At 40.7% G+C, this 24,478-nt stretch overlaps 2 protein-coding genes across 2 annotated transcripts in view; both read left to right on the forward strand.

The window, feature by feature from the left end:
- NUFIP1 (nuclear FMR1 interacting protein 1) overlaps positions 1-17,068 on the forward strand; it is a 32,239-nt gene extending 15,171 nt beyond the window's left edge. Inside the window, exons 6-10 of the mRNA XM_073344896.2 lie at positions 2,319-2,411; positions 5,305-5,570; positions 7,294-7,422; positions 9,121-9,362; positions 12,821-17,068. Coding sequence (XP_073200997.1) covers positions 2,319-2,411; positions 5,305-5,570; positions 7,294-7,422; positions 9,121-9,362; positions 12,821-13,156 — 1,066 coding nt within the window. The 3' untranslated portion in view covers positions 13,157-17,068. The remainder of the gene's footprint in view (positions 1-2,318; positions 2,412-5,304; positions 5,571-7,293; positions 7,423-9,120; positions 9,363-12,820) is intronic.
- Positions 1-24,478, forward strand: part of LOC144930624 (uncharacterized) — a 459,911-nt gene that overhangs the window by 278,297 nt on the left and 157,136 nt on the right. The window lies entirely within an intron of this gene.

Consider the following 24,478-nt stretch of genomic DNA (forward strand, 5'->3'; position numbering starts at 1 on the left):
TGCCACTATATAAATCCATGGTATGCTCACACTTCGAATACTGAATGCAGTTCTGATCTACTCATCTCAAAAAACAATATAGTAGAATTGGGAAAAATACAAAGAAGGGCAACAAAAATTATGAGGGGTATGGAACAGCTTCCATATGAGGAGAGATTGAAAAGAGTGGGACTGTTCAGCTGCTAAAACAGACGACGGGGGGGATATGATAGAGGTCTATAAAATCATGAGTGGTGTGGAGAAAGTGAATAGGAAAGTGTTATTTATCCCATCACATAACACAAGAACCAGACATTATCCAGTGAAGTGAATAGGCAGCAGGTTTAAAACCAACAAAAGGAACTTCACCCCATGCACAGTCAACCTGTGGAATTTGTTGCTGGGGATGCTGTAAAGGACAAAAGTATAACTGGGTTCAAAAAAGAATTAGGTAAATTCACAGATGATAGGTCTGTCAGTGACTATTAGTCAAGATGGTCAGGAACACAACCCCATGCTTCTGCTAGAAGCTGTGACTGGATGATAGGGGATAGGTTACTCAATAAATTGTCCTGTTCTGTTCACTCTCTCTGAAGCATCTGGCACCAGCCACTTTTGGGAGACATGATGTTGGGCTAGATGGACCATTGGTTTGACTCAGTATGGCCATTCTCATGTTCTTAAGATCTCTGCCAGAAAAACAAAAAGATTCATTTCTCTGTAGTGTGGATACTTTGTGGACAAGCTTGGGCACTGAAGTTCTCAGAATTTGTACAGCATGTGCAAAAGTTTAAGCTTTCCCAGAAATGTGCCCCACCCCTGACCTAGAAGGACTGTCTCCATAAGCGTGTAGTTATCTATGCTTTTTCATTTCTTGATCTCTCTGCCAACAAAGAAGCTATTTGTGATTGTAGATTTTGAAATGTGGGCACCTTCCCACTGGGGTCTGGATTAATGTTGCCTACTCTGCATATAGGCTACTGAATAGCCACCATATTGTGACTTCTGGTGACGAGCAATCTAGGCTGCACTTGAACTGGTGACCTGAAAGTAACAGGTTTTAGAGTGGTAAGCCATGTTAGTCTGTTTTGAAGGTAACAGGCTTCATATCCTATTACCAATCAATACATTTAAAGATTTTTTTTTAAATCCTCTCTTCATAATAAATGGCACAGTGAATGTGTTTTGAATGGCTCATCAATCTAGCAACGGTATAACAAGGTCCAATGGCTGGAAGTTGAAGCTAGACAAATTCAAACTGACAATAAGGTGTACGTAAGTGAGGGTAATTAACATTGGAACAAGCTACCAAAGGTTTTGGTGGATTCTCCATCACTGGAAACTTTTAAATCAAGATTCGATGCTTCTATAAAGAAATTTTCTAGTTCAAAGCAGGATTATTTGCGGGAGTTCTCTGGCCTGTGTTATAGAGGAAATTAGACTAGATTATCACAGTGGTCCCTTTTGGCTTTGGAATCTCTATGAAAACATGAATCTAAGCATGATTGGTGAAAACCTCCTAATACCAGAGTTCCTGTTCAAGGCAGGGTTTTCAGAAACCACTTCTGCTTTTTCCATCCTTGTCCTTCACCTTGTCTTGCATCAGTGTGACTTTTTAGCACTTAACTTTTGCTGATATATAATAAAAGGAAGCTGAGTGTGACAAGACTAAATATTTAGGTCTGAAGACTGTTTTTGGTAATATATATGTATAGCTGTTCTAGGCTTCTCACTCTTCCATCTTAATAGACTTTATAAAATGTTAATGACCTGAATTACTCTCCTAAAGAACAGAATAGAATTAGACGATTATGTATAGCCTTTTGCTGTCTCAAAGTGCTTTACAGAGCAATGACAGCTAGATACTGAAAGTGTCATGGCTGAATATGCATCCAGAGACTGTTTTGGTGATACACTTTTGTGGGTTTTTTAATCTCAAAACCCAGTGTCAGTGAGACTGATAAGCAGAAACTCAGTCTCATCCTCCATGTGAAAATCTTGCTAAACATATATTGTGCCTTTTAAGACCGTTAAAACTAGATTGCACGAAGCGCTTAAAATAAAAAATTGTAGGGCAGAATCCTATTCTGTCATAGAGAGTGTGTATGTGTGTAAAAAGCTCTGCACTTCAAGGTCCATCTGCACCCACGTATATAGGGGTAGAGGTATATGTATTTTTCTTAACCAATCCCTGCTTCAGGAGGAAACAATTTGATTTTAATATTTCATTTTTTTGTTTATGCAACTAAATCTTTCCTGTGCTGGTCATAATGCAAATATGGGTTAGACCAGGGGTGTGTAAAACATTTTTAAAACAAACATATATATATTTGCTCTAGAAACTTTCCTACATTGGCCAACATTGAAAAGAAGAAAGCATTACAGAAAGAAAAAGAGGAGAGAGGAGAAGTGCTGACAACTACGCAGTTTGGGTAAGCTTTCTCTGACAATTTTGTTCACTCTAGTAGTTGGTCCAAAAATACTATCTTTGATTCTTTTTACCTTTTGTGCAAATACTTGTAACTTTCACTGTACATGTATATAAACTGAGTGCACTTGTATCCTTCATTTAACCCACCAACATGTTACCAATTTAGTACATTGTCCACAGTATTCCACAGTATTCCACAGACTAGTGAGTCTGATCCAGTTGAAACAATACGTTTACGTTTACAACTTTTGATGTGTTTGCAGAGTTTTCCACTCTCTGGCTTGTTTAAGAAAACCAAGTTGCAGAATAGCCATTAGGCTAAAGTAATAGATGCCGAGTCTTTGAAAGAGAAGTTACATTGTGTGACTTTGCCTCCTACCTGAATCTGACTGGTCTAATGCACTCTCCCCCTGCTTCCCCTTGCAAGAGAGAGAGGGAAAAAAACAAAAAGTTACTTGGTTTATGATTATAGATTGTATTTCTCTCTCCTCCTCTCCCCTCCCCTCCCGCCTTCATTTTTCAAATGGTGGGGTCAGAGTAATAATAACAAACTTAAGAAGGAATGATCTATCTGAGTTTCTAAGCTATCTAATTATCACTGTAAACTGCTTTGGTAGCTGAAAGTACCTTCAATACTCTTATTTTCATCTCTTCCACCTTGCCTCATCTTGATTTCTCGTCTGGGGCTCTTCTTTGTTCCTCTTGGATTTTATTTGTTCACTCCCCTCATGTACTCTGATCTGTTTTTCCCCTCTCCATACCTCCACATGTGTGGCCTCTGCTCTTTTCCTCCACACCTTTTTGCATACTGTCTGCCTCATGTTGAGCTTCATCAGTGGCTTTGCTTGAATACTGCTATAGGGAGGGGTTTTTTAAAGGCGTTATAATCTCCCAAACCTCCAGGGTCTGGCTTAGTGGACCAGAGGATCTGAGTGGGGGCAGCAAGAATGTTCCCAGCTTGTTATGTCAGACTCCTTCCTGCCTCTTTGTGGACCTTTCTTTCTGCTGTGGGAAAGTGGGCTTGGGCCTTGAAGTTGTCTACAGTAAAAATTCTTGCACCAGTGTTACTACATTGATTTGGTTATGCCTGTGCAAATCCCTCATATAGATGGGCTGCACAAATGCAAAGTGGACTTATACCAATGTAACCTAATTTTGGTAATGTCCACTGTTGCAAATATTCTTAATGTAGATGAAGCTTCAGAAGCCACTCCTGTCACTTATATCTCTTGTAGCATCTCAGATACATCTCAGATTGCCTTTACTCATCTCTTCTGGCCCATAGCAAAGCCCTCTGCTCTTAAAGAAATAAGATGGGATTCTCCTTGCTGGTGTGGGGAGGAGTGTGCAGTTGCAGGGGCATTTCAACAGGTGCTTGATTCCTAGTATTAGTTGTGAATTTAAAGCACTGAATGCATGAAAACAGCCATTAAGCGACTCTCCTACTTGGTTAGTAACTGAAGTTAAAAGTGAGTCTGGCTTGTCAAAGTAACAAAATCAATGGTATTTAATAATTTTTGTTTTACCGCATGTGGCTTCACTAGTGAGCTGTGACTCAGCAGCAGCCCTTAGGTGTCACTCAGCAATTATACTTAAATCTCCTACTTCTCCTGGTCAGAAGAGTGATCAGAAAAATGACCGAAACTGTGTCCTGTTTGTTCTCAGTAAGTGATCTCTATAACCCTGGCTTTCTTAAAAAGCCTCTTTCCTAACTGTTAGTCCTATAAACTCAATCTGCTGTCCAAAAAGCTGTAATTTGTGGTATGAATGTCAACAATAGCAATCTGGAACTGGTGCTTATTCTTGCAAATTTACTGATGTGTGAGACAGAAGAGGATTCAGCTTGCTCTCTGGAAGCTTTCCTATTGAGGCAAATAGCTAAGTAAGATTTTTCAAAAGCATTTGATACTTTTATACCACCCTTGAATTCTGGCCCCCTGAAGTGCTCTACAAATGTTAATTCTCAACATCCCTCTGGAGTAGATTAGAGATGACCACTTCACCTGTCATTTCAATGTAGCTACCTGCAGGGTGGAATGTAGCAGCTGGTTAATACTGCACAGTTATGCTGTAGTTTTGAACAGGAAGTGAAGGATGCATTTGCTAATAGAACCAGCAGATGAGGGCAGAATGCAGTTTCCCAATTGGAATTTGACTGGGACATCCAATTCTGGTTCTTGAGAAGTACCTTGGGTTTTTAGTGACCACAAGTGGTCAGGACCTTGGTTTTATGTCTTAGTCAAAAGACAGCACCTCCAGCATCACAGCCTCCCTTAACCTGTGAAACATTGGTTAAGTATTGCTATTTATGTTAGAGGAGTGCCTAGACACTCCAACTGAGTTCATGGCCCTATTCTGCTAGGCACTGTACAAACATGCAGTAAGAGACAGTTCCTGCCCCAATGAGTTTACAGTCTAAATAAAAGCAAAATGTGGGAGAAAGAGTTCTCCATACCTTGTCCCACCCCCATGGTGTGTGTGTGTGTGTTTCTCCATTTCTCTGTCTCGCTTTCTTTGTCGTCTTCCCCCCCTCCCCCCATGTTTGTGTCCGGCATAGCTTCGTCTTCCTTCTGTCATGTCTCAGTTCATTGTGCCAGTAGCGAAATGAGACTTACTAGCGCCAAATAAAGCACTTGTAGATAGGTGTTCTAGTAAACTGCATTTGGCTACTAATATGCTGAAACTGGCAGATTAAAGTATTGAAGCAGGGCAGAGCAACGTAAGATGGGAGAGCTGAAAAATGTTGTATTGGAGGATAAATATTCCTCTAATCTCTTGGCTGCTATAGGACACAGGGTTTTTAAAATTTGTTGGGGGGGGGGCTTACCTTGATTAGTTTAATTTACTTTGTGTGGTGTTATTTGTGTAAGAATTTTACATTTTCTTTCCTCTAGCAAAATGAAGGGAATGTGGAAAGCTCCACAAAGTGAAGAGACTTCTGGGTGGCAAGGAAGACAGAAGAAGAAGCAGAAGCGTCAGTTCTGGAAGAAGTTTAGGAAAGGTGATGGAGATGATGCATCTCTGCTGAAAGCTCAAAATGCAGCTAGTGGACCAGAAAATCGTACATTTGTTAAGGAACCTGAAAAACAATCTGTTTCTGATGCACAGACCTGTATGAAGGATGTGGATCCACTTGGCATTCTGGCAAATAGTGATGCTGGTAAGATGACGGAAGGAGGTTGGAGAAATCTTTTACTTTAGGGGGAATTAATGTTACGTAGGTAACAGCTTTTTAGGAGAGCTGGTGACTTGAAAAGAACTTGTCTTTTCAAAGAATTTACTCTTGGTTTGGAAGATGCCATTGATAAGTGCTCTGTCATACTTGACAACTCTTCTATCTGCCACTTAAAACATTATTAGGACTTTCTTGCACTACAGCCAAAGCAATTCAAAGGTTAGTAGGTCATAGATTTGTTGCTGCCAGCTTCACTGAAGAGCCTTATACCCAGGTTTTCATTAGAACTTCCTTTTGAATGGAAATTCCTGCTAAGAACATAAAATGTCCATAGAAGAATCCTGAAACTTTGTACTCCTGGTCAGTGATTTGGAAACCCTGTCAAGGAGAGGTTTGCGTACAGTATTACATGTTCTACAATAAATAGATTCAAGGGGCAGTGTTAACTTAAATTTGGTCCAGAATTAACTGTTGTACAAACAAACTTTGATTTAAAAACAAAGGAATAGAAAGGTTTCCACACAAAAATATTGCTTTTGAAAAAAATGAAAGTCCCTTTATGTTTGAAACCAAATTCTGCTGTTCCGAGAATCTAAAAGTGAAACTGACTTCATTGTCTTAAGGTGAGTGAAATGTAAAAAGTAAAACAAAAATAGTGACAAACTTTTTTTTTTGTAAATTTTCATGTTTAATAATCTAATGTGGGGTTAATGCATAGGCAATACAATTTTTACAAAATCCTGATTTCAGGTAGTGTTTCTTTAATTCTTGTAATTGAACCAGGCTTCCACAAAAAGTTTCAACAGAGACCTTTCTAATAATGTTACCAATAGGGTTTTGCATGTTTTTTCCCCAAAAATTTCCATGTAGGTTTCATGCAAAAGAACTGACTTGTATTAGCCTTCTGGTTAAATGCCCACATCACATATCTGTGATGCCTCCAAAGGAAATGGTGTGTCATGGTACATGTAGCTTTGCATCCCATTAAATTTATCTGTGATTTGAATTGTTTACTTGGGGATGCTTTTAGTAGATTTTTTCCCTTTTGCCCACTAGCAGCTATTCATAAGTTGTTGGTCCATTTATCCTGTATCTTAGGTCCCTGGCATTCTGTGTTATCGTGAACAGTTTGGATTATAAACTCTTTATTCGCTAAAGCAGCATGCATACAGATGGTGCTAAATACATATTTTTAAGTATTCAAATTCTCCGAGATTTCATTGCCATAGTCTTATAAGCTTGATTTGAATGTCCCTTAGAGTGATTTCACAATCTCAAAATTTCTTCCCCTTGGAAATTCTAATTTTAAATGTAAATAACTCTTCCCCCTGTAAAAGATTAATTTCTGCACATATTTATCACCCAGCTACATCCAGGAAATCTAAACAAGTTTCTCCCTCTCTATATTCAATTAATAGCAAAGCCTGTAATTAAATTCACTATATGAAGATGGAGCCAAAAGCCCAAGTCCTTGTTCAGAGAAATCAAACTGTTTTTTTCGCTACAGTCTTTGTCAGAGCTATAAATCAGTGTTAGACAACTCCTGCCCCTGAATGTTAATGGAAAGAAAGTAGCATGCATTTTATCAAGCAGTGGTGTTGAATAACCTTGTCCAGTATCAGATGTATATTCTCCAGGAGAAGATCTAGTGACAAAGTTGGCTGTCAACATCTAGGAGCATTGAAAGGTCTTGGTACTCTCTTTGCAGAGTCAGACAAGGATGGAGCAACTGCAGAGGATGCAAAGTTGGGAGTGACTGTCATTCCGAAGCAGGTAACCTCTGCCCTGAGTTCACTGGTGGCCAACTATGGCAGCACATCCGAGAGCGAGCCAGAGGGTGAGTTGGGGCCTAACAAGCTTTTTTCGCCCTCTCTCTTGTGATCAGCGAAAGCATTCAAAGTTTACCAGAAAAGACATTTTGTCTCTGTATTTAGATCAATCTGAGAAGGAAGGTGGCATACAGTGCGGGCACCTTGCCCTCTCCTGCCTTTCTGTCCCCCTCCTGCCATCTCTCTTCCCGTAGTCTTGTCCTCATTTATGAATATATAAATTTGCAGTTTTTTATATTCAGAGACTTACATTCTTAGATCTAACCAAAGAAGCAAACACAACAATAACTGGCTCTACTTCCAGGGTATTCATGAGCAGGAAAACATCCTGGTTCCTGGCACCTTTGGTTGCTGGTGGAGTAATTGAGAGCAGCCTTGAATCTGCCACTGTAGCTTGTTAGGCAGTGAGGGAATACGTGTGTTAAAGGTCAAATGTTTTGTATCTTGAGGGGCAAGGTTTTCTGCTGTTTTGCTTGCAGCGCTGTCTGCTTTCAGTGTACTTCGTACGAACACAGACACAAATGGAGGATGAAAAAGGTAACATGGGATGAATGGAAGGATGGGAAAACCCAGCAGGCTACTCTAAGAGCAACTGTTACTCCCTGGGGGAGAGACCACTTATTATTTATATGCAGTAGCAGCCACATTGTACCATTTGTATACCAAGGATTCACCGAGTGAGAACATTAGAATTGCCTAAAAGATCAGACCTCTGATTTATCTAGTTCATAGCCTGTCTATTAATGATCATTCCTTTTTTATACTACATTCCAGAGTTTCCTCAAAGGGTGGCAGGTTCACAATGTTGTTTTTCTTGTTTTGTTTCCCTCCTCTCCCCCCCATGTTACGTGTCCTGTCCTACCACCTTATTCTGAGATAAAGGTGGAGATAAATTCTCTTTTTGGATAGGATGTAGAACTTTTGGAGAAACGTATGTGAGGGGAAAAAACAGCCTTAAAATCCTTACCCTAAAATTGTGTTTGGTGAAGAGGGCCAGGAAGGTGCTGTCACTCACTCTCTGAGCTAATATCTAAGCTTCTAGTACTTTCCACATAAGGGTGCTACCACTAGAGATTCTTGTAGTGCTTGGAGATTGAGTGCACATTCTGATTTAAGGCAGAGCTCATTCCTTCCATGGTCCCCGTTACAGTAATACCTGAGCACTTCATAAACTTTAACGTGGTTTTCCTCATCTCACCCTGGCGAGGGAGTAAGTGCTATGACCACCCATTTTACATACCGGGAACTGAGACGCAGAGACTGAGTGACTTGCCCAAGGTCATAGAGGGAGTCTGTGGCAGAGCAGGGAACTGAATTTGGATCTTGCAAGTCACAGGCTAGCACCTAACCATGGCGCCATCCTTATTGTCCATGTATTTCACTGCAAACTGGGTTATAAAATGGAAGCCGTGTGCTCTAATGTATAGAACATGGGATTGATTGCAAGACAGAGACCCGAGTTTTGATCCAGACTCTCTCTGCTGGCTCTCTGATATTGGGCAAGTCACTTAACTTCTGTGTGCTTGTTTTCTCTTATGGGAATGGTGATAAGATTCCCTCCTCTGTAGAACTCTATGATCATTAAAACAGGGCATGCTAGTACCAGTAGTAGTAAATAGGTGAGCTGTCAGTATTGAGATCTGTGATCGTTATTGAGACCTTTAGGACTTTGAGAGCTCACAGTTTTTTGTTCTTTCTTTTTTTAGAAGTTCCTGCCAAGATTGTAGCAAAAGCTCTTAAGGAAAATCAGACTATCCTCCGAAATATCCCTCAGGCTTCAAATATCCCTCAAAGTCCAAACAGTATAAACCGCAAGGAACGTGCAGAATTTACAAGTGCAACGTTGGCGAGCTCAAATACAAACACAGGGCACTGCAGAGGTTCTGACAGACGGAGGAAGAAGTCGCTCCCTGTACTGCCCAAACGTCGTCCAACACTGCTGGAAATGGTAAAGGACCTCTGTCTCTTAAATAATGGCTGCCTGCCACACAAGGGTCTTACTTTAACTACACATGAGTCATATTACAGTATAAATCTGTCTATATTAGCAGCAGCTCTTTTAAGGTAGTGGCTGGATGAACATGCAGTTCAGCAAAAATGTTGCACAAATATGTAAACAGATTACTGCGTGGTACTGTTCAGATTGTAGCTTGCTTTGTTGAGCCAGAATTGAAAACTTAATCACATAGTTAGGAAGCTACACTGAGGGCAAAAAAGATACTTTCTTTTTGCTCTAAACAATATGCACATTATGAATCCTGTTTGCTTTTATGTGGTCCAGTCGTTATTCTGATCCCATTCTTCTCCCCTCCCTCTACCCCTCTTGAAGTGAGGCCCTACATTGAGTGAGGTGGTGATCACCAGGCTTCTGGGTGGGACAGGCTGGATGGTGGCCTTGTGCCCCATCAACACACATCTCTAATCAGCTAGAATGGTTGTCAGGGAACATCAGGCATCCTATCCAACCCTCTTCTCTCCTTCTTCCCCATTTGGACATTAGGAAAACCTTCCTAACTGTTAGGGTGGTTAAGCACTGGAATAAATTGCCTAGGAAGGTTGTGGAATCTCCATCAATGGAGATTTTTAAGAGCAGGTTAGACAAACACCTGTCAGGGATGGTCTAGATAATACCTAGTCCTGCTGTGAGTGCAGGGAACTGGACTAGATGACCTCTCAAGGTCCCTTCCAGTCCTATGATTCTATGATTCCCTCCTGCATACACAGACCTCTTCTATGTAGAAATATAATTTTCAGTGATTCACAAACAGTGATTCAGTGATATATCACTGGTCTTCTGAAGATTTAGGTGAAGCCCCCTTGACCAAAGCAGTCAGTCTTCATGTTATGACTTTTCTTTCTAGCTGAGGATGAGTCGGGGGTATGCAGAGGCTATTCTGATCAGCTAAACTTAAGCAATAAAATAAATAAATGAATCTTTCATCCAGCACAGTTGCTCTTTACATTTCTCTGGCAGATTCAGCTGTGATCAAACTGTCATTTCATAGGTTTCAGAGTATCAGCCGTGTTAGTCTGTATTCGCAAAAAGAAAAGGAGTACTTGTGGCACCTTAGAGACTAACCAATTTATTTGAGCATGAGCTTTCGTGAGCTACAGCTCACTTCATGGGATGCATAAAGTCATATGCATCCGATGAAGTGAGCTGTAGCTCATGAAAGCTTATGCTCACATAAATTGGTTAGTCTCTAAGGTGCCACAAGTACTCCTTTTTCTTTTTGTCATTTCATAGAGTTTAAGACCAGGAGGGACCATTCAATCATCTAGTCTGTCCTCACGTGTATTACAGGTACTAAATTGTTGTGTGCCAGAGGCAGAGAAAAATAGGAGAGACTGAGGTGCCACTAAAACCCAAGGCCTCTCTGCAATGGCAGGGAATTGATTAGGTGAGATAGGATCATCTGGACATAACAGGCGATCATTGCCCCATGCTACAGAGGAAGGTTGGGAAAAAAAACAACCCTGGTTCCTTTCAAGCAATACTGAAATTGGAGGTGTGGCAATGCTGAGGATGGAACCAATCTATAAAGCGCCTTGGGGATCAGAACAGCAAGAACTGTGCCTAAAAAAGGACTGGCTACTAATGTCAAGTTCTGTAGCCATAGAGAAGGAATAAACTGCATAGATATAATATGTGGGCTGAGGATCTTAGCTGGATGGAACAGATGTTTAATTGTAAAGCATATTTATTTTTGTCTTCTCACTTTCATATTGTCCTAACATTACTTGTTCATACATTAATCACCGTGGTTGTAGCAAGAAAAATGTAGATTGGAGTGGGTGTTTGTGATGGGAGGTATCCAGAAGAGGATTGCCACTGTAGGAAGTGGTCTGTGGCGTGAAAATTCTGAGAAACCAAGTCAGAAAGTCTCTAGAAAACCTGTCCACCCCCTCCCTCCCAAGGGATTTGCTTATTGAAAGAATGTGCTGTGTGTGAAATGATGTGGTTTTTTAAAAGCAGATCTTGTAGTGGTGCTGCAGAGCTTTCTGTTGGCATTTAGTAAATCGGCTTCAGTACTCCGAGGATGTTTATCATAGTCCCACATATGACAATGTATGTTTAGATACATCTATAGCATACAGACTGACTGAGAATAAAAAAAGCCATACGTTATATTTCTTCCAAGATCTGTCAATATATACAGCAGGATAAAAAGGTGTTGTGCATCTAGTTGCTCATATGGTTTAAATATAATGTGACAGATGGTGAGTTAACAAACTTTATTAAAGGATGATTGTGTGTCCCATCTGCTTCTTCCTGCCACCACTCGGGAATTCTGCAGTTACCCCAACTACAGCAACAAGAATGTTATGACATTGTCCTCACCCTGTGTGTGTGTGTCTGTGTGCGTGTAATGATTACAATCAGCTCCACTAGCTGAACTGCCTTCAATCATACCAAAAATGTTATGTATAGGTAAATATCAAAAAGTGTAACTAGTTCATTTTATGGACTAACTGCCTGCAAGTCTTTTAAAAAGCTATCCTGGATAGCAAACACCCGTTAACTGGCTAAATAGACCTCTTTGTTGGAAATAAATTTATAGCACAAAATTGCTTCCCATCAGATCTTACATGCCAAGTTCAGCTGAGTGCAACTTTTTACAGTAGTTCTCTTGTAAATGATCAGATAGTCACAGATTTAACCCCCTACTTTATACTCACATCTTACTCAGCAGTCCATTTACTTCTAGTGTTCACAACCCCTAAAAATGTCCTACAGTCTTCCAACTGTTGTATAAATACTCGTTTAACTTTCTATAAGCATCAGTAGGAGTTCAAAGAAAATAATGCCTTCAGCAGTCTAGTGAAGAAATGTTGTTAATTTTTTCATGGGGGAAAAGAAAATACATGGCATTTGGATGTATTAACTAATTTTTCTGCCAGGTAGGTAAACTGGGAATGACAGCTTATTCAAAAGGATTTTGTCAAATTCAGCCAGCTCTAATGCAGTGATAAAACTCTAGCCCTGTGATTCAGCAAAGTGCTAAAGCATGTGAGTTATCCAATTTGAAGTCGGTGGGAAAAAAGGTGCCTTACTGAATCAGGGTCATAAGGTTTGCATACTGATTAAAACTTCCAAAACACTGTATCACTGTTACAAGCCTTGCAGTATCTCTGGAAAGCAATCCCATTTTACAGATAAGTCTCTGACTTTGCCAATGTCCCACAGTAAATCAGCGGTAACTCTGAGATTGGCTCCAAGTCCTGAATTCAACCTAACAGGATAGTTTCTCCTGCCTCTTTGCTTCCAGGTCTTGCTTGCAAACCTTTTATATACATTTGTAAACACATCTAAATTAACTAACTATGCCACCATACCTGTTTAGTTTGCATCTGTTACTGACTCGGGAGACAGAAGCCTGCGTCACTTTCTCTTTTTCATTCCAGTTATTAGCCCAGGACATAAGACACGAAAGGAATGTGATTCTGCAGTGTGTTCGATACATCACCCGAAATGACATGTTTGGACTTCACTTAAAGACAGAACCAGTCGCTGAACCTGACAGTGGACAGGCTTCTAGAGCTGCAGCGGAGTTTTTGACGGACAGACCTGATGGATCTAATGTTTCTTATAGCTCTGACCGTCAATTAGCAGATGGAGAACAAGATGCATTATTTATAGCTCAAAGTGAAAAAGCAGCTATCAGTCAGGCATCACAGATGATTCACTATATAGATGAGGAGACATGGGAAACCCCAGCAAGTCGATGTGAAGAAAACTGACGTTTGTTACAGTATGCCTGTGTCATGGAGGGTGGACCAAAGGCTCAACTTTTGTACTTCACTGAAATATTTTTTGAAAGACAGTAGAATAGAAAACAAAAATCCTATCTTTTGTATTTTAAGAACCATTAAAACCACTTTTCTGAACACTCTGCCAGAAGTGACCCTTTCCTTGTGGAAACTGCATCCATTTCAGGTGGCTCTTTGCCTTCTTCTTGAAAAGTTCAGTAGTGGAGCATAGTTACAACTTTCTTCAGTAGCAATCTTTGTTTGCCCCCTGGGTTTGACTTGAGGACTCTTCATTACAGAATATGCCAGTGTTTTAAAACCATAATCCGAGCAAAATTATGCTGTTGATAATAGTGCTCTCAAATATGCTCAGACAACCAGTTGTCACCGGAGGCCCTGAATGTTTTGAAATAAATTTTTAATACATCTCTCAGCTGTTGTTGGTTTAAAATATAAAATTTACAAAACAGTTGGTTTGGCTCTAACACTTTCACACTGAAATCTACCACTAGTACAATAAATCAGTTGAGCAGAGCAAATGGAAGCACAGTTAAGGTGGTGGCAGCTTTAGATGGGAAGTTAAGTAGAGAGTAGAAAATTGCTTGAAATCATTCTTTAAGTGACAAACCAATAGCTACTGCTACCTTTTATCCATCCATTAATATCTGCCTGTAACTTTAGACATAGCTTCACCTCAAGCCTTAACTGCTGTAGCTGGTCATCCTTATTGCTTGTAGGAATGAGGGCTATATTTTACTCTGTATTTAAATTATAATTTTGGAGTAAAGGAGGCTTCCTAGGATGAGTTTCTCTTTATCTCCCCTAGTTAATATAAAATTAAGACTATTATCTGGCATTCTATAACCTGTTGTTTTCTGATTCATTTTTAAAATGCCAGTGACACATCCCGTGGATTTCCTTGGAATTGTGCTATTAATGTCACTCATACAAAATGTTCATTCCTCTCTGTGGTGCCTGAAGTTATAAATCTCATACAAGCTTTTATGAGCTTTAAAGTTGCATTAGTTGAGGATTTAAAAATAAGTTTGCCACCTTTTGTTAAATTGTGTGTACATTTGTCAGGTGCCTTCTTGTGAAGTTCACCTGTCAGTTTGTCTCGCTCCTAGTGGAAATATGATATGACAGTGACTTAGTCCATTCATCTGCTTAAAAATAGTTCCCCACATTCTGTATTTTAGCCACAATTCTTACATATTGTAGGCTCAGTTTCTAAATTAAATTGCCTTCTCAGGAAATGCATTGATCTTTCTTTGCTTTACTCATTCTGGTACAAGTGCACCCCTCCATCTAACCTGCAGAATGCTACGGACTGTAGGTTTTTTTTGTATTATCCAATAGCTGTATGTATTAAGTTCTCTTGTTCAGTTTTTAAAACACTTGTCAGTTTTGTGGAAATAAATCTTGTTCATGGAGTACAGGAGGCTGGGAATAGCTGAAAAATTCCATCTTTACTGCTCTACTATATATAGCTACACTGTATACTATGTAACATACTGTGTACATTTATGGAATTATATAAATATTGGCACCCATGTAAGAGGGTGGTGAGTCCTAGGAATGTGTATATGTAATAGATTATTAAATACAGCAATCATAAACTTGTTATATTTGTACTTGCAATCCAGATGACTCATCCTTCCCATGGTGGTCCCACATACCATCACTTCATTTTATTACCTTGAGTGTGGCTCTTACACAGTTTACTGCAGTGAAAAACAGCGAAAATTTAGCTAAGGAGATTGGAACTTTACAGAATTTGGTTTCTGGATACACTTGTATTCAGACTGGTATGTGTGTGGGGAGGGGTGTCAAATCAGCAGTTGCATTGTTATACCAATAAAATAAAAACCAGCAGTATCTTATTGTGAATACAGAAAGAATCATAGTAAGCAGTTAGTTATAGCTATAACATTCCATTCAATTTCATATTTATTCACACACACAAGTTCTGCAAGGTTATCATCATAGTTACCAGCCTTAGAGTTGCTCGTGCCAAGCCACTGGTCAGGTGGCCTGGACACGAGGAGGGAGCAGGGCCTTGTCAGATGCACATCTGACGCTCCTGGAAGTTGGTTTGCAGAATCAGACCCCAAAGTTCTCACTTTCTAGAGTCCATTTTTATAGGAATTTCTTCCTATGCAAGTCTATGGGAATTGCTTCATCATGCTGTTGCTGAATCAATCAGCAGATGGCACATTTCTGACGGCTCTGTGTGTTTCGGTTCTCCCATCCTTGAGGCTGTTGGGTGGATTCCAGTCTGCCCTCTGGGGGGGTCCTCTGGTTGTTTCCACTTGACCCCTCCTTCAGCCGATGGACACTGGATTCTTAGGCTGGTACCTCCCTGATCATTCAGTTATTATCCACATCAAGCATCCATCCACATACATCTTCTATGTGTATTTTAATCACAGTTGTTAACAAAGCGAGATAAATACAACAAAAGGGCAGGGAGTCTCTGTGTGCTGTTTCTGTTACAAAGTATTGCTTTGAGTCTCTCTCTGTGTGAGTAGTTGTTGTTACAAAGTACTGCTTTGAGATTGGACTCTGTCTTAGGATGTACTAACACAATTAGCAGCTTGCATGTTTCACACAGAGAGGGAGAGAAACAGTAAAAACAAGAGACCAAAAACCAAGAGACCTCTTAATTAGTAATACTCTGGAATTTAAACTCATTTGTGATTTTAATACAGAACTTCTTTAATATGATCCAACAGCATCAGTGTAGTAAACAAAAAATGAGCAAGTTAGGATTACTACAGAATTGCACTTTTGGGGGTAGGAGGGGGGTAACTAATCCACCGCCCCTTAAGGTCTTGCTCTTGTTCCTGTTGAAGCTTGTGGCAAATCTCCCTTTGCAGAGGGAGGTCCTGTGTGAGGAAGGCTCTGCTATGAATTGCTTGTACCTCTGTTCCCTGACTGAAGATCATTAAAATTCTACAAAAAGTAGATGTAGCCCCATTAGAAGTCCTTCTCTTCCTCCCACCCTCCCGTTGTGTGGTTAGGTACCTTTCTGGGAAAAACATTTAACATAGAAAGACTACCTGTCTTAAATCAATAATACATTTTGCTTTTGTGGTGTTTGTACTGCATATATTTAAAACTGCCCTTTGTGCTCCAGGAATGAACTGCTTCTGCTTAATCTAAGGGGAGATGGGTAGGCTGCATTAAACCAGGAGTAGCAGCTGTGGTCCGTATACAGAAAACCCCACTTTTTCACTTTGGTTCCTTTTGTAGGTCAATAGGGAGTTTCACCTGACATTCCAGAATTAGCTTTCCTAATACCTTTCATCTAGCCTTCACATTGGAATGTTAATGCTGTAATTTCCTGTCTTGCTTATGTCAAGCAGCTGTAGTTTTGTTTCTGCAGTTTTGCCTTTTCTTTTTGTATCCGAGTATGATAATGGATTTTTTCCTCCCACTTGCATGAAGATGCCTGTCTGTGGCTGTGTAAGAAATAACCAGTTGCATTTTGAATGTGCAGTGGTTGATTTCTTTATTATGCTATGCATGGCCTTTAATTGTTTCATTATTGATTTTTGGTTGGATTATGGCATTATGGTTTGAAAAATGGTACTTTCAGCCTTTGACTTGCACTGGATAAAAGTACTCAACATTTTACTGCCCCCTCCCCCTTCCAGCTTTGGTAACTTAGCTACAGAAGATGTCTGAATTAAATTCATTACCCTCCTTTTAAAATTCCATGTTTCACTTATTAATCCAGAAAAACTGAAGTCTGTTTTTACAGCTGTCTAAACCTTAGTCAAGTTTGTGAATGGTGATGTGACTTAACAGACAACTCTGTTTTGTTTGAACAATGCTTCTCATTTATGGGATAGCTTCTGTCTGTGAAGGGAATAAAGAAATGAACTTTGTGGCCTTGTATTACTGAATTGTAAGCATCTCCTTGTGATTTTGTGTTTACGTGAAGGTTCTTGCAGCTGGTCTGTACTTGTGTTGTAGCTGTTCTAAAGTTGCAGACTTCAGAATTAAAAAATAGGATAAAAAAACAGGGCAGAACCCTGCACTCGGCCAACGGGGATGGACCAATCGTGGGCCCAGGATAGGGTGACTAAATGTCCCGATTTTATAGTGATAGTCCCGATTTTTGGGTCTTTTTCTTATATAGGCTCCAATTACCCCCCACCCCCATCCCAATTTTTCACACTTGCTGTCTGGTCACCCTAGCCCAGGGGGCCGTGCCCGCTTTCCCCTGCTGCACGTGCTCCAGGTGGAAGAACAAAATAAAAAGAGGCAGCCCAGCTCAGTTAGGGCTGGCTGCGGAGGAGGAAGGATGTGTACTGTAGACTCCTCCAGAGATGTTGAGGATGCTCCAAGCAGCAGAGCCTGTGAACCCAGACTACAGTGCAGATGACTCGCCGATGGCAGAAACTGACGGGGACGCCAGGCCACCACCAGCTGAGGAGATGCCTGGGATGCCATTTGTGGTAGGAAGTGAACCAGGGGAGGTAGTAGAAGCTGATGCCTAAACCCTTAGTGAGGAAGTCCCCGGCTTCCTAGGACCCTGGGTTGGAACCTGGTGGAGCTGGAGGGGCTGGATTCCCCTACCGCAGGCCAGTAGGCATGACTGCTGTTTGCTCTTGGTCCCAGCCCTGGAAGCTCAGGGACCATAGACTGTTTGTTTACGCGGCCCTTCCCGGGAACCGGAGCCCACCTGGCTGCAACTTCCTGAATTAGCAAGGAATCCTGAGAACTGAATGACGGGGTGTACTAAACCCGCACTTGGCCAATGAGGGTGGCCTGGCGTGGCCCATGGAGACCCCCTCACAAACCAGAATACTATGACACAATTCAGAGAATTGGAGCTAAAAACAGGGATCTGCTGACCCTACCTAGAAAGATATATATCAAGACCTTCTCATCACCCCCACGTTGCCTATCCACAGCAATGCTCACCTCTGTTCATCATTTAAACCCCATTATCCACAAGCAGTCCATTGAACTTACAGTTATAAAGTCTTTTATGGACAAAAATGCAGGTCTTGTAACCTCACTAATATTTTTTTAGAACTAGTGTAGAATATGTTGGTGATTCATCCTGTTACACATGTAGAAGTCCAGCCTTCATTGGGTTTTACACACACAAAACTAATACCAATATCTAAGCGGGCTACATTGGCTACCATCGGCTGAAATATGTCTACCATTTATTTTTAAAGATGGCTATTGGTTAAGGTAGAAGAATGTTTTGTAGTTCTCTGCAAGTTCCAGTTCCTCTTGGAACATTTTAAATGGCATGAGGGAAGGATGGAGAATGTCCTAGGACTTCATCAGTACCCAAGCAAAGCTGAGGCCAGGTGCGGAAGCTGATCTTGGAGAGCCGAAGAGAGGAGAACACTAAAGAAAAGATTATAGAAAGAAGCTAAATGTTTAAAATTCCATATCTACATGTGTTTGAAAGAGAAGGCAGTGGGATCCAAACTCTGAGTCAAAGAGCCAGGTTCATTACCAGCTCTTTGACTTTGTATCACCTTGGGCTATTGATTTAACCTTGCTGCCGCAGTTTCCCTATCTGTGTAAACCAAGAGGAATGCTTAACTACCCTTGTAATTTTGAGAGAGATGGATGAAAAGTACTTAGGTATTCAGCATTTTTCCTTGGAAGGGCACTGGGGCTAGTGAAGCAGAGTGGTATCAGTCTTCAATATTCCTGTATTGATATAATCTAGAAACATTTAATAACTTGTAAATATTCCCCTCACTTCCCTGCTTTCTTTGCTTGGGTGATTTGTCCCTTCCCATCTGCTGTTCCTGTGACTGTTCCTAAATAGATTCTTCAGGCAGAGCCTCCTGTCTGTAACTGATAAGATGTGGTGGTTCTTGGCAGAATACAATTTTTCCATCTCTTCTCTATTGTACATGCTATATAAACTTTTACCAGGTCTGTCTGTATAGGTTCCTGTCATTTAAAACACATACCAGCACAGTAAAACAAAACTAACATCCAGGAGAATGTGACACGCTGAAAGATCTAAGATGTTCCAAAGCACAGTACTAGGGGTTTTTTTTAAAAAAAAAAGTTTTACACTATAGATTTCATCAGGAAAAACTGTTCCTGTTGAGACTGATTAATTTGTAAGGGTCTAAACTTAGGGCTCCTCACTGACAAGGGAGACCAAAGACTCAAAAGAAAAGCAATGTAAGATCACAGGAAAGAAAAAAAAATAAAACAAGTCGAATGAGCAACTAACAATTAGCCCCATTAGCCATAGTGTCTCTTGGAACTGTGCTCCCACTCCATAAGATTAAGTGTCTGACTCTCTTTGAAAATGCATATATAGTTATTTGGTATGTGCACAATTGTGATTCTGTATGCAAGTTGAGTATTTACACAGGCAAACTGTCAGTTCTGAATTTAACGGGCCCCTTGTGGCATAGTTGTTACTATGCATGCAAACCTAGTTTGCAGTTGCATGTGCTCCTTATGACTAAAGTTTAGGTTAAAAGGGGGATGTGTGTGGGAGGGAGTGGGGGGAGGTAGGGTTTCCTCTCAGGTAGTGGGAATATTACTTGTGTCATAAAAAGAACTCACAGAAATAGCTCTCTCTACATTGATAATGGGACTTATCTTTCTGTACTCGTAAAAGAATATGCACTTTGCATGTATCAGGCTCTTGAAACCTCTTTCAAGCGTGCCCCACTGGTCTATCTGAATTAGGAAAATTAAGATCCTGGTTTTGAACAGGATCATAATGTATTTAACTAGCAATGTCAGCATTTACTTGTCTGTACTAATCTACTTATTGTGACTGGAGGACAACCCTTTGCTGTATGCATGCATTAGGTATATTTTTAACTCTGTTTCCTACACCAACTTTATGTGGGGAAATAATGAGCTCTCCCATTAAAAAGACTTACAGAATGAACTCTGATCTGGTAGCATGAGTGGTCAAAAGACCAAATGAAATGGGGAATGTTTAGGTTGTGAAAGGGAGGATGCCAGTACATTGTCCAAGGCAATTCTGTAGTTAAGGTTATTTCCTAATGTTGAGTTCCAAATATGACATGTGCTAGGACCACATTTAGGAGCCTTTTTGGTCTCTCAAACTGCATGCCTCGCTTTTCAGTTAAGGCCAGTTAATTCTACATTTTAATTTTTCTTTTCTTTATTTTAAACACTAGGTAGTTATTTTCTCTCTAGATCTACTCAAAACAGCTCCTGAAATTTGCCTGCCTTATATTGTGAAGGCAGAGTAAATCTTAGGGTTTAAAAAAAAAATCCTTTTTTTCACCCCTTGTTTTTGCTGGCACCTATTTAACTTCAGTTGCTAATTCACATTTCTGGGAGACGCCATGTCTGTAAGATTTTTGTAGTACTGTTTACCCATTTAGTTAAGGTGTGAGATCTCCTAATCCATGCCTGAGACAGCCTTGGCATTGGCTAGCAAAGTCATGGAAGACCAGAATTGACACTTCTGTTTCTTTCTAAAGTAAAAAAATACCTTAACTTAGAGGGGATGGGGATGGAGCAGCAACATTTCAGGCTTTTTGAAGAAGAAGAAAGTATAAACCCAGTTTAAAAAAAAATCTTTGTTTTTTGCATAGAATTGAATAAATATAATGGTGCCATAAAGGTGTAAGTACCTGATATTTATGGGACCAATTAAAGTAGAAACTTGGCATTTCATTATGGTGTGATTTGGTGTATGGAAGACGGGAGCAGGCTAAGCACCTCTATCAGCTTTAAGGGCAAGGGGCTTTATTTTAAATTTCTAGTTATAATGCGAGATTGAGGCAAAGGTGGTGGGCCAAATTCATCCCTGGGGTAGTTCCATTGCTTCTAATAGTTACACCAGTGACTAATTGGCCCATATTTAACAGATTCTTAAATGTGCTATTCAGATTGAAAAGGTTTCTTTCCTTTGTGGGAGGATGTGTGATTTCCCCTCATGCAGTCGCTGGGCTGCTTCTCTGAAGTTAGAGAGAATATTAATCTCTGATCATTTATGTACAAGAGCTATACTATGCCACTTGCATGCCTTACTCCTGGGGAAATTCCACACAAAAAATTTAAAAATCGGCAACAAAAAATTAAAAATTCTGCGCACACTATTTTCAATTTCTGCAAAATGCTGCATATTTTATTTGTCAGACTCACACAATATAATCACACCAGTTTCAATTATTTTTGGTCATTTATTTCAAAATACCTGTCAGCAAGTATGTCGGTAACGATAGAAACAACAAAAAAGATTCAGAAAATGTTTTTTGACAAATAGATTCCTTACTAGGCATCTTAATAGAGAACTCTGAGTAATAATTCATTTAAGCTACAATATAAAACCATATTTCCTGCATCCCTCAGAAGCAGTGCAAAGGCTGCGGGAAGTCAGGGGTAATGGAGGAGCTGAGGGAGAGGGAAGTAATTGCTGGGAAGGAGCCTTAGCGTGAACTTGGAGGGTTGTTGGGTACGGGTGGGAAAAGTATGGCACATGTTTTTTGGGGGGCAAGGAGGGGGTGGGGAGGGACTGTTAGGGAGCTTTCCCCAGGCAGACCCTAGCTAACCCCTAGCCTCTCCACCCCCACTCAGACACCCACTCCTCCCATCCACATGTGGCCCTGGACCACTCCTCCTGTCCCCATGTGTCTGTGCCCCCACCCAGCCACCATCTGCACCCACTCCTCCATCACTATGTGGCCCTGCACCTCCCTCCCCCTGTAGCCCTGTGCCTCCACTCCCATTCAGCCCCCACCCCAGTCTGTTCTCCCCTATTAGCCCTTATGAGCCCCTGTCTGACAACACCCCACGCTTTCTGTTTCCCCATATCCCCTGTGTCCTGACCTGGCCTGACAGGTGCTGTGAAGAAGGCAGGCTCTTTTTCTTCTCTATCACCACAGCGCCCTCTGGTGGGCAAAAAGCAGAACTGCAGCAACTTTTCAGCAGAAGCTTTTTTCTGTGCAAAAAATTAAAAATATGCACAGCTCATTAATTATGCACACACGCAGTGGTGCAGAATTCCCCTAGGAGTAATGCTGAGCCCATAGCCTAGTGTTAATTCTCAGCCTTGCCAGGTAAAAGCCTTGGGTTGCATTGTTTGACTCTGGACTGATAGGCTAAATATACACTTTCAATTGTGGGTTTCCCTTGTTGCAATTGAGAAAGAATGGTCTTGTGCTTAAGGCACTAGACTGGGATTTAGAAGATCTGGGTTCAAATCCTGACTTTGCTACAGGTTTCCTATTTGACTATGGGCAAGTTATTTAATCTTTGTACCTGGGTTCACCATGCAGATACTACTACTTCCTGATCTCTTGGGGGCGTTTGTTTGCAAGGCCTTCAAGTGAAGATCATGTAGGCGCTTCAATAAATGGAACCCCTTTCTGAGGAATTAAGGCCATGCTAATAGCCTTTGAAGGAAGTCAAATCCAGTCTCTGTCAGTAAGTTGGATGGTGGCTGTGACTTAGAAGGGCAATTAAAATTTGGCTGTACACAAAGATCATTGCAATTCTGATGTGTAAAACCCCACAGGGAAACCCAAAATGTAAACCTTTTAATAAAGCCTGATGCAATGTGACACATCATTAGAAAATTGGTAATATAAAGTTGTCTCTCTCATTCTATTTTAAACATTTGAATCATTGTCTTTTTCAAAATTAGCATATAGATGAACTACAGACTGTTCCCAACACGGGATTAGTATATTCAGTTGGGACTTCAGTAAGGAAATATACTTAAGCATTAGTTTTAAAAAGGAAATCCTAAGTAGCAGTTGCTTTCTGTGTTAAAAACTAGAGTCTTAAGCTAGTGTGTCATCTGTTTAAATGAAAAAAGAAAAGGAGTACTTGTGGCACCTTAGAGACTAACCAATTTATTTGAGCATAAGCTTTTGTGAGCTACAGCTCACTTCATCGGATGCATGCTGTTTAAATGACTCACTCCTCCCCCGACCCGCTGGGTCTACTTTTTATTTGAAACGGTCAGCCATCAGTGGTGTGGGCTTTTGTACTACTTCAGTGTGCATCTTCACTGTTTGTAGAGATTGCATGACTCTACTTTGGCAATGTGGCCTATTGCTGCCTTAATTATTAACAGGGAGAGTCATCTCACTGCAAGGATGTAGCAGACAAGGTGGGTGAGGTAATATCTTTTATTGGACCAACTTCTCTTGGTGAGAGAGACAAGCTTTTGAGTCATAGAGAACTCTGCATACTACAGGGCTTAGCATTCTATGCTCCATCTTGACATGAGCAACCTTGGTTCTGTAGTCTCTGGGCCAGAGCTCCACAAACAGCGGGGTTGCTTCAGTCTCTTCATTTGTGCAAACTGAGTACAGACCTAGGGTACATCTGTACTGCATTGTCAATCTGGGTTGAGAGTCATGTTGGAGCTCAACCCCTACTACCATATACATACACCTTTGTGACTCGGGTCAGCAAGCAGTCAGAACCCAAGTCAAAGCTCGAGTCCCACTGAAACTCTGGTCCAAACTCCATCACTTTCCAGTGTGGATGGCACTCAAGCCACAGTTCCGAGTCAGAAGGTCTGCATCGTCCAATATGAATGTATTAGCACAGCTGTGAGACCCAGGTCCAGGTTTACAATGTAGTATGTACACTGAAGCAGGGGCTCAGAAACAGAGTCCACAAGTGTAGGTCCCACAGACCTGATTTTGTAGCCATACCCTTAGAGATGCTGTCAAGCTGGGTATATGGTACTTGGTTGGTCTAATTTTTTGGCAACCTTGTCATTTTGACCATAAAGAAAAACAGACAAAATCCAGTAGAAGGGGGCCTACAATGTACAGTGGTGCTTTAAAACTGATGTAGATATGCCCTGAAATGTTTAGCAAAGACTCCGCAGTTAGGCCAAGAGGTATATCCACACAGTTGTGAGTTTCTCACTCTTTCCCATCAAACTTGAGTCTGCTCAGGCTTCTGGAAACTTCTAGTTTTGCACTGGACAGGCTCAGAAGCTTAATGCAGGCAGTAAAGAAGTCACTTCCATATTAACACCTCTTGTCACTTGTGTGTTCTTTGCAATTATAATAACCTACCTTATATACCCCTCCAAGAAATTCCATAGTTGACTAACATCTCTTCATGTGCTAGAATATATATTCTGCTTACTGTATTTTTCACTCCATGCATCTGAGGAAGTGGGTTTTAGCCCATGAAAGCTTATGCCCAAATAAATTTGTTAGTCTCTAAGGTGCCACAAGGACTCCTTGTTATCTCTTCCTCACTGCTCTGATGTGGCTAGCTGAAACATTAAAGATAAATGGAGAAAAACAAAAGCAGGTTGTCTAGGAAAGTGTAAATGTAGAGAGTTGCTAC

This window comes from Lepidochelys kempii, chromosome 1 (genome assembly GCF_965140285.1).
Source record: "Lepidochelys kempii isolate rLepKem1 chromosome 1, rLepKem1.hap1, whole genome shotgun sequence".
Classification (NCBI taxonomy): Eukaryota; Metazoa; Chordata; order Testudines; family Cheloniidae; genus Lepidochelys; species Lepidochelys kempii.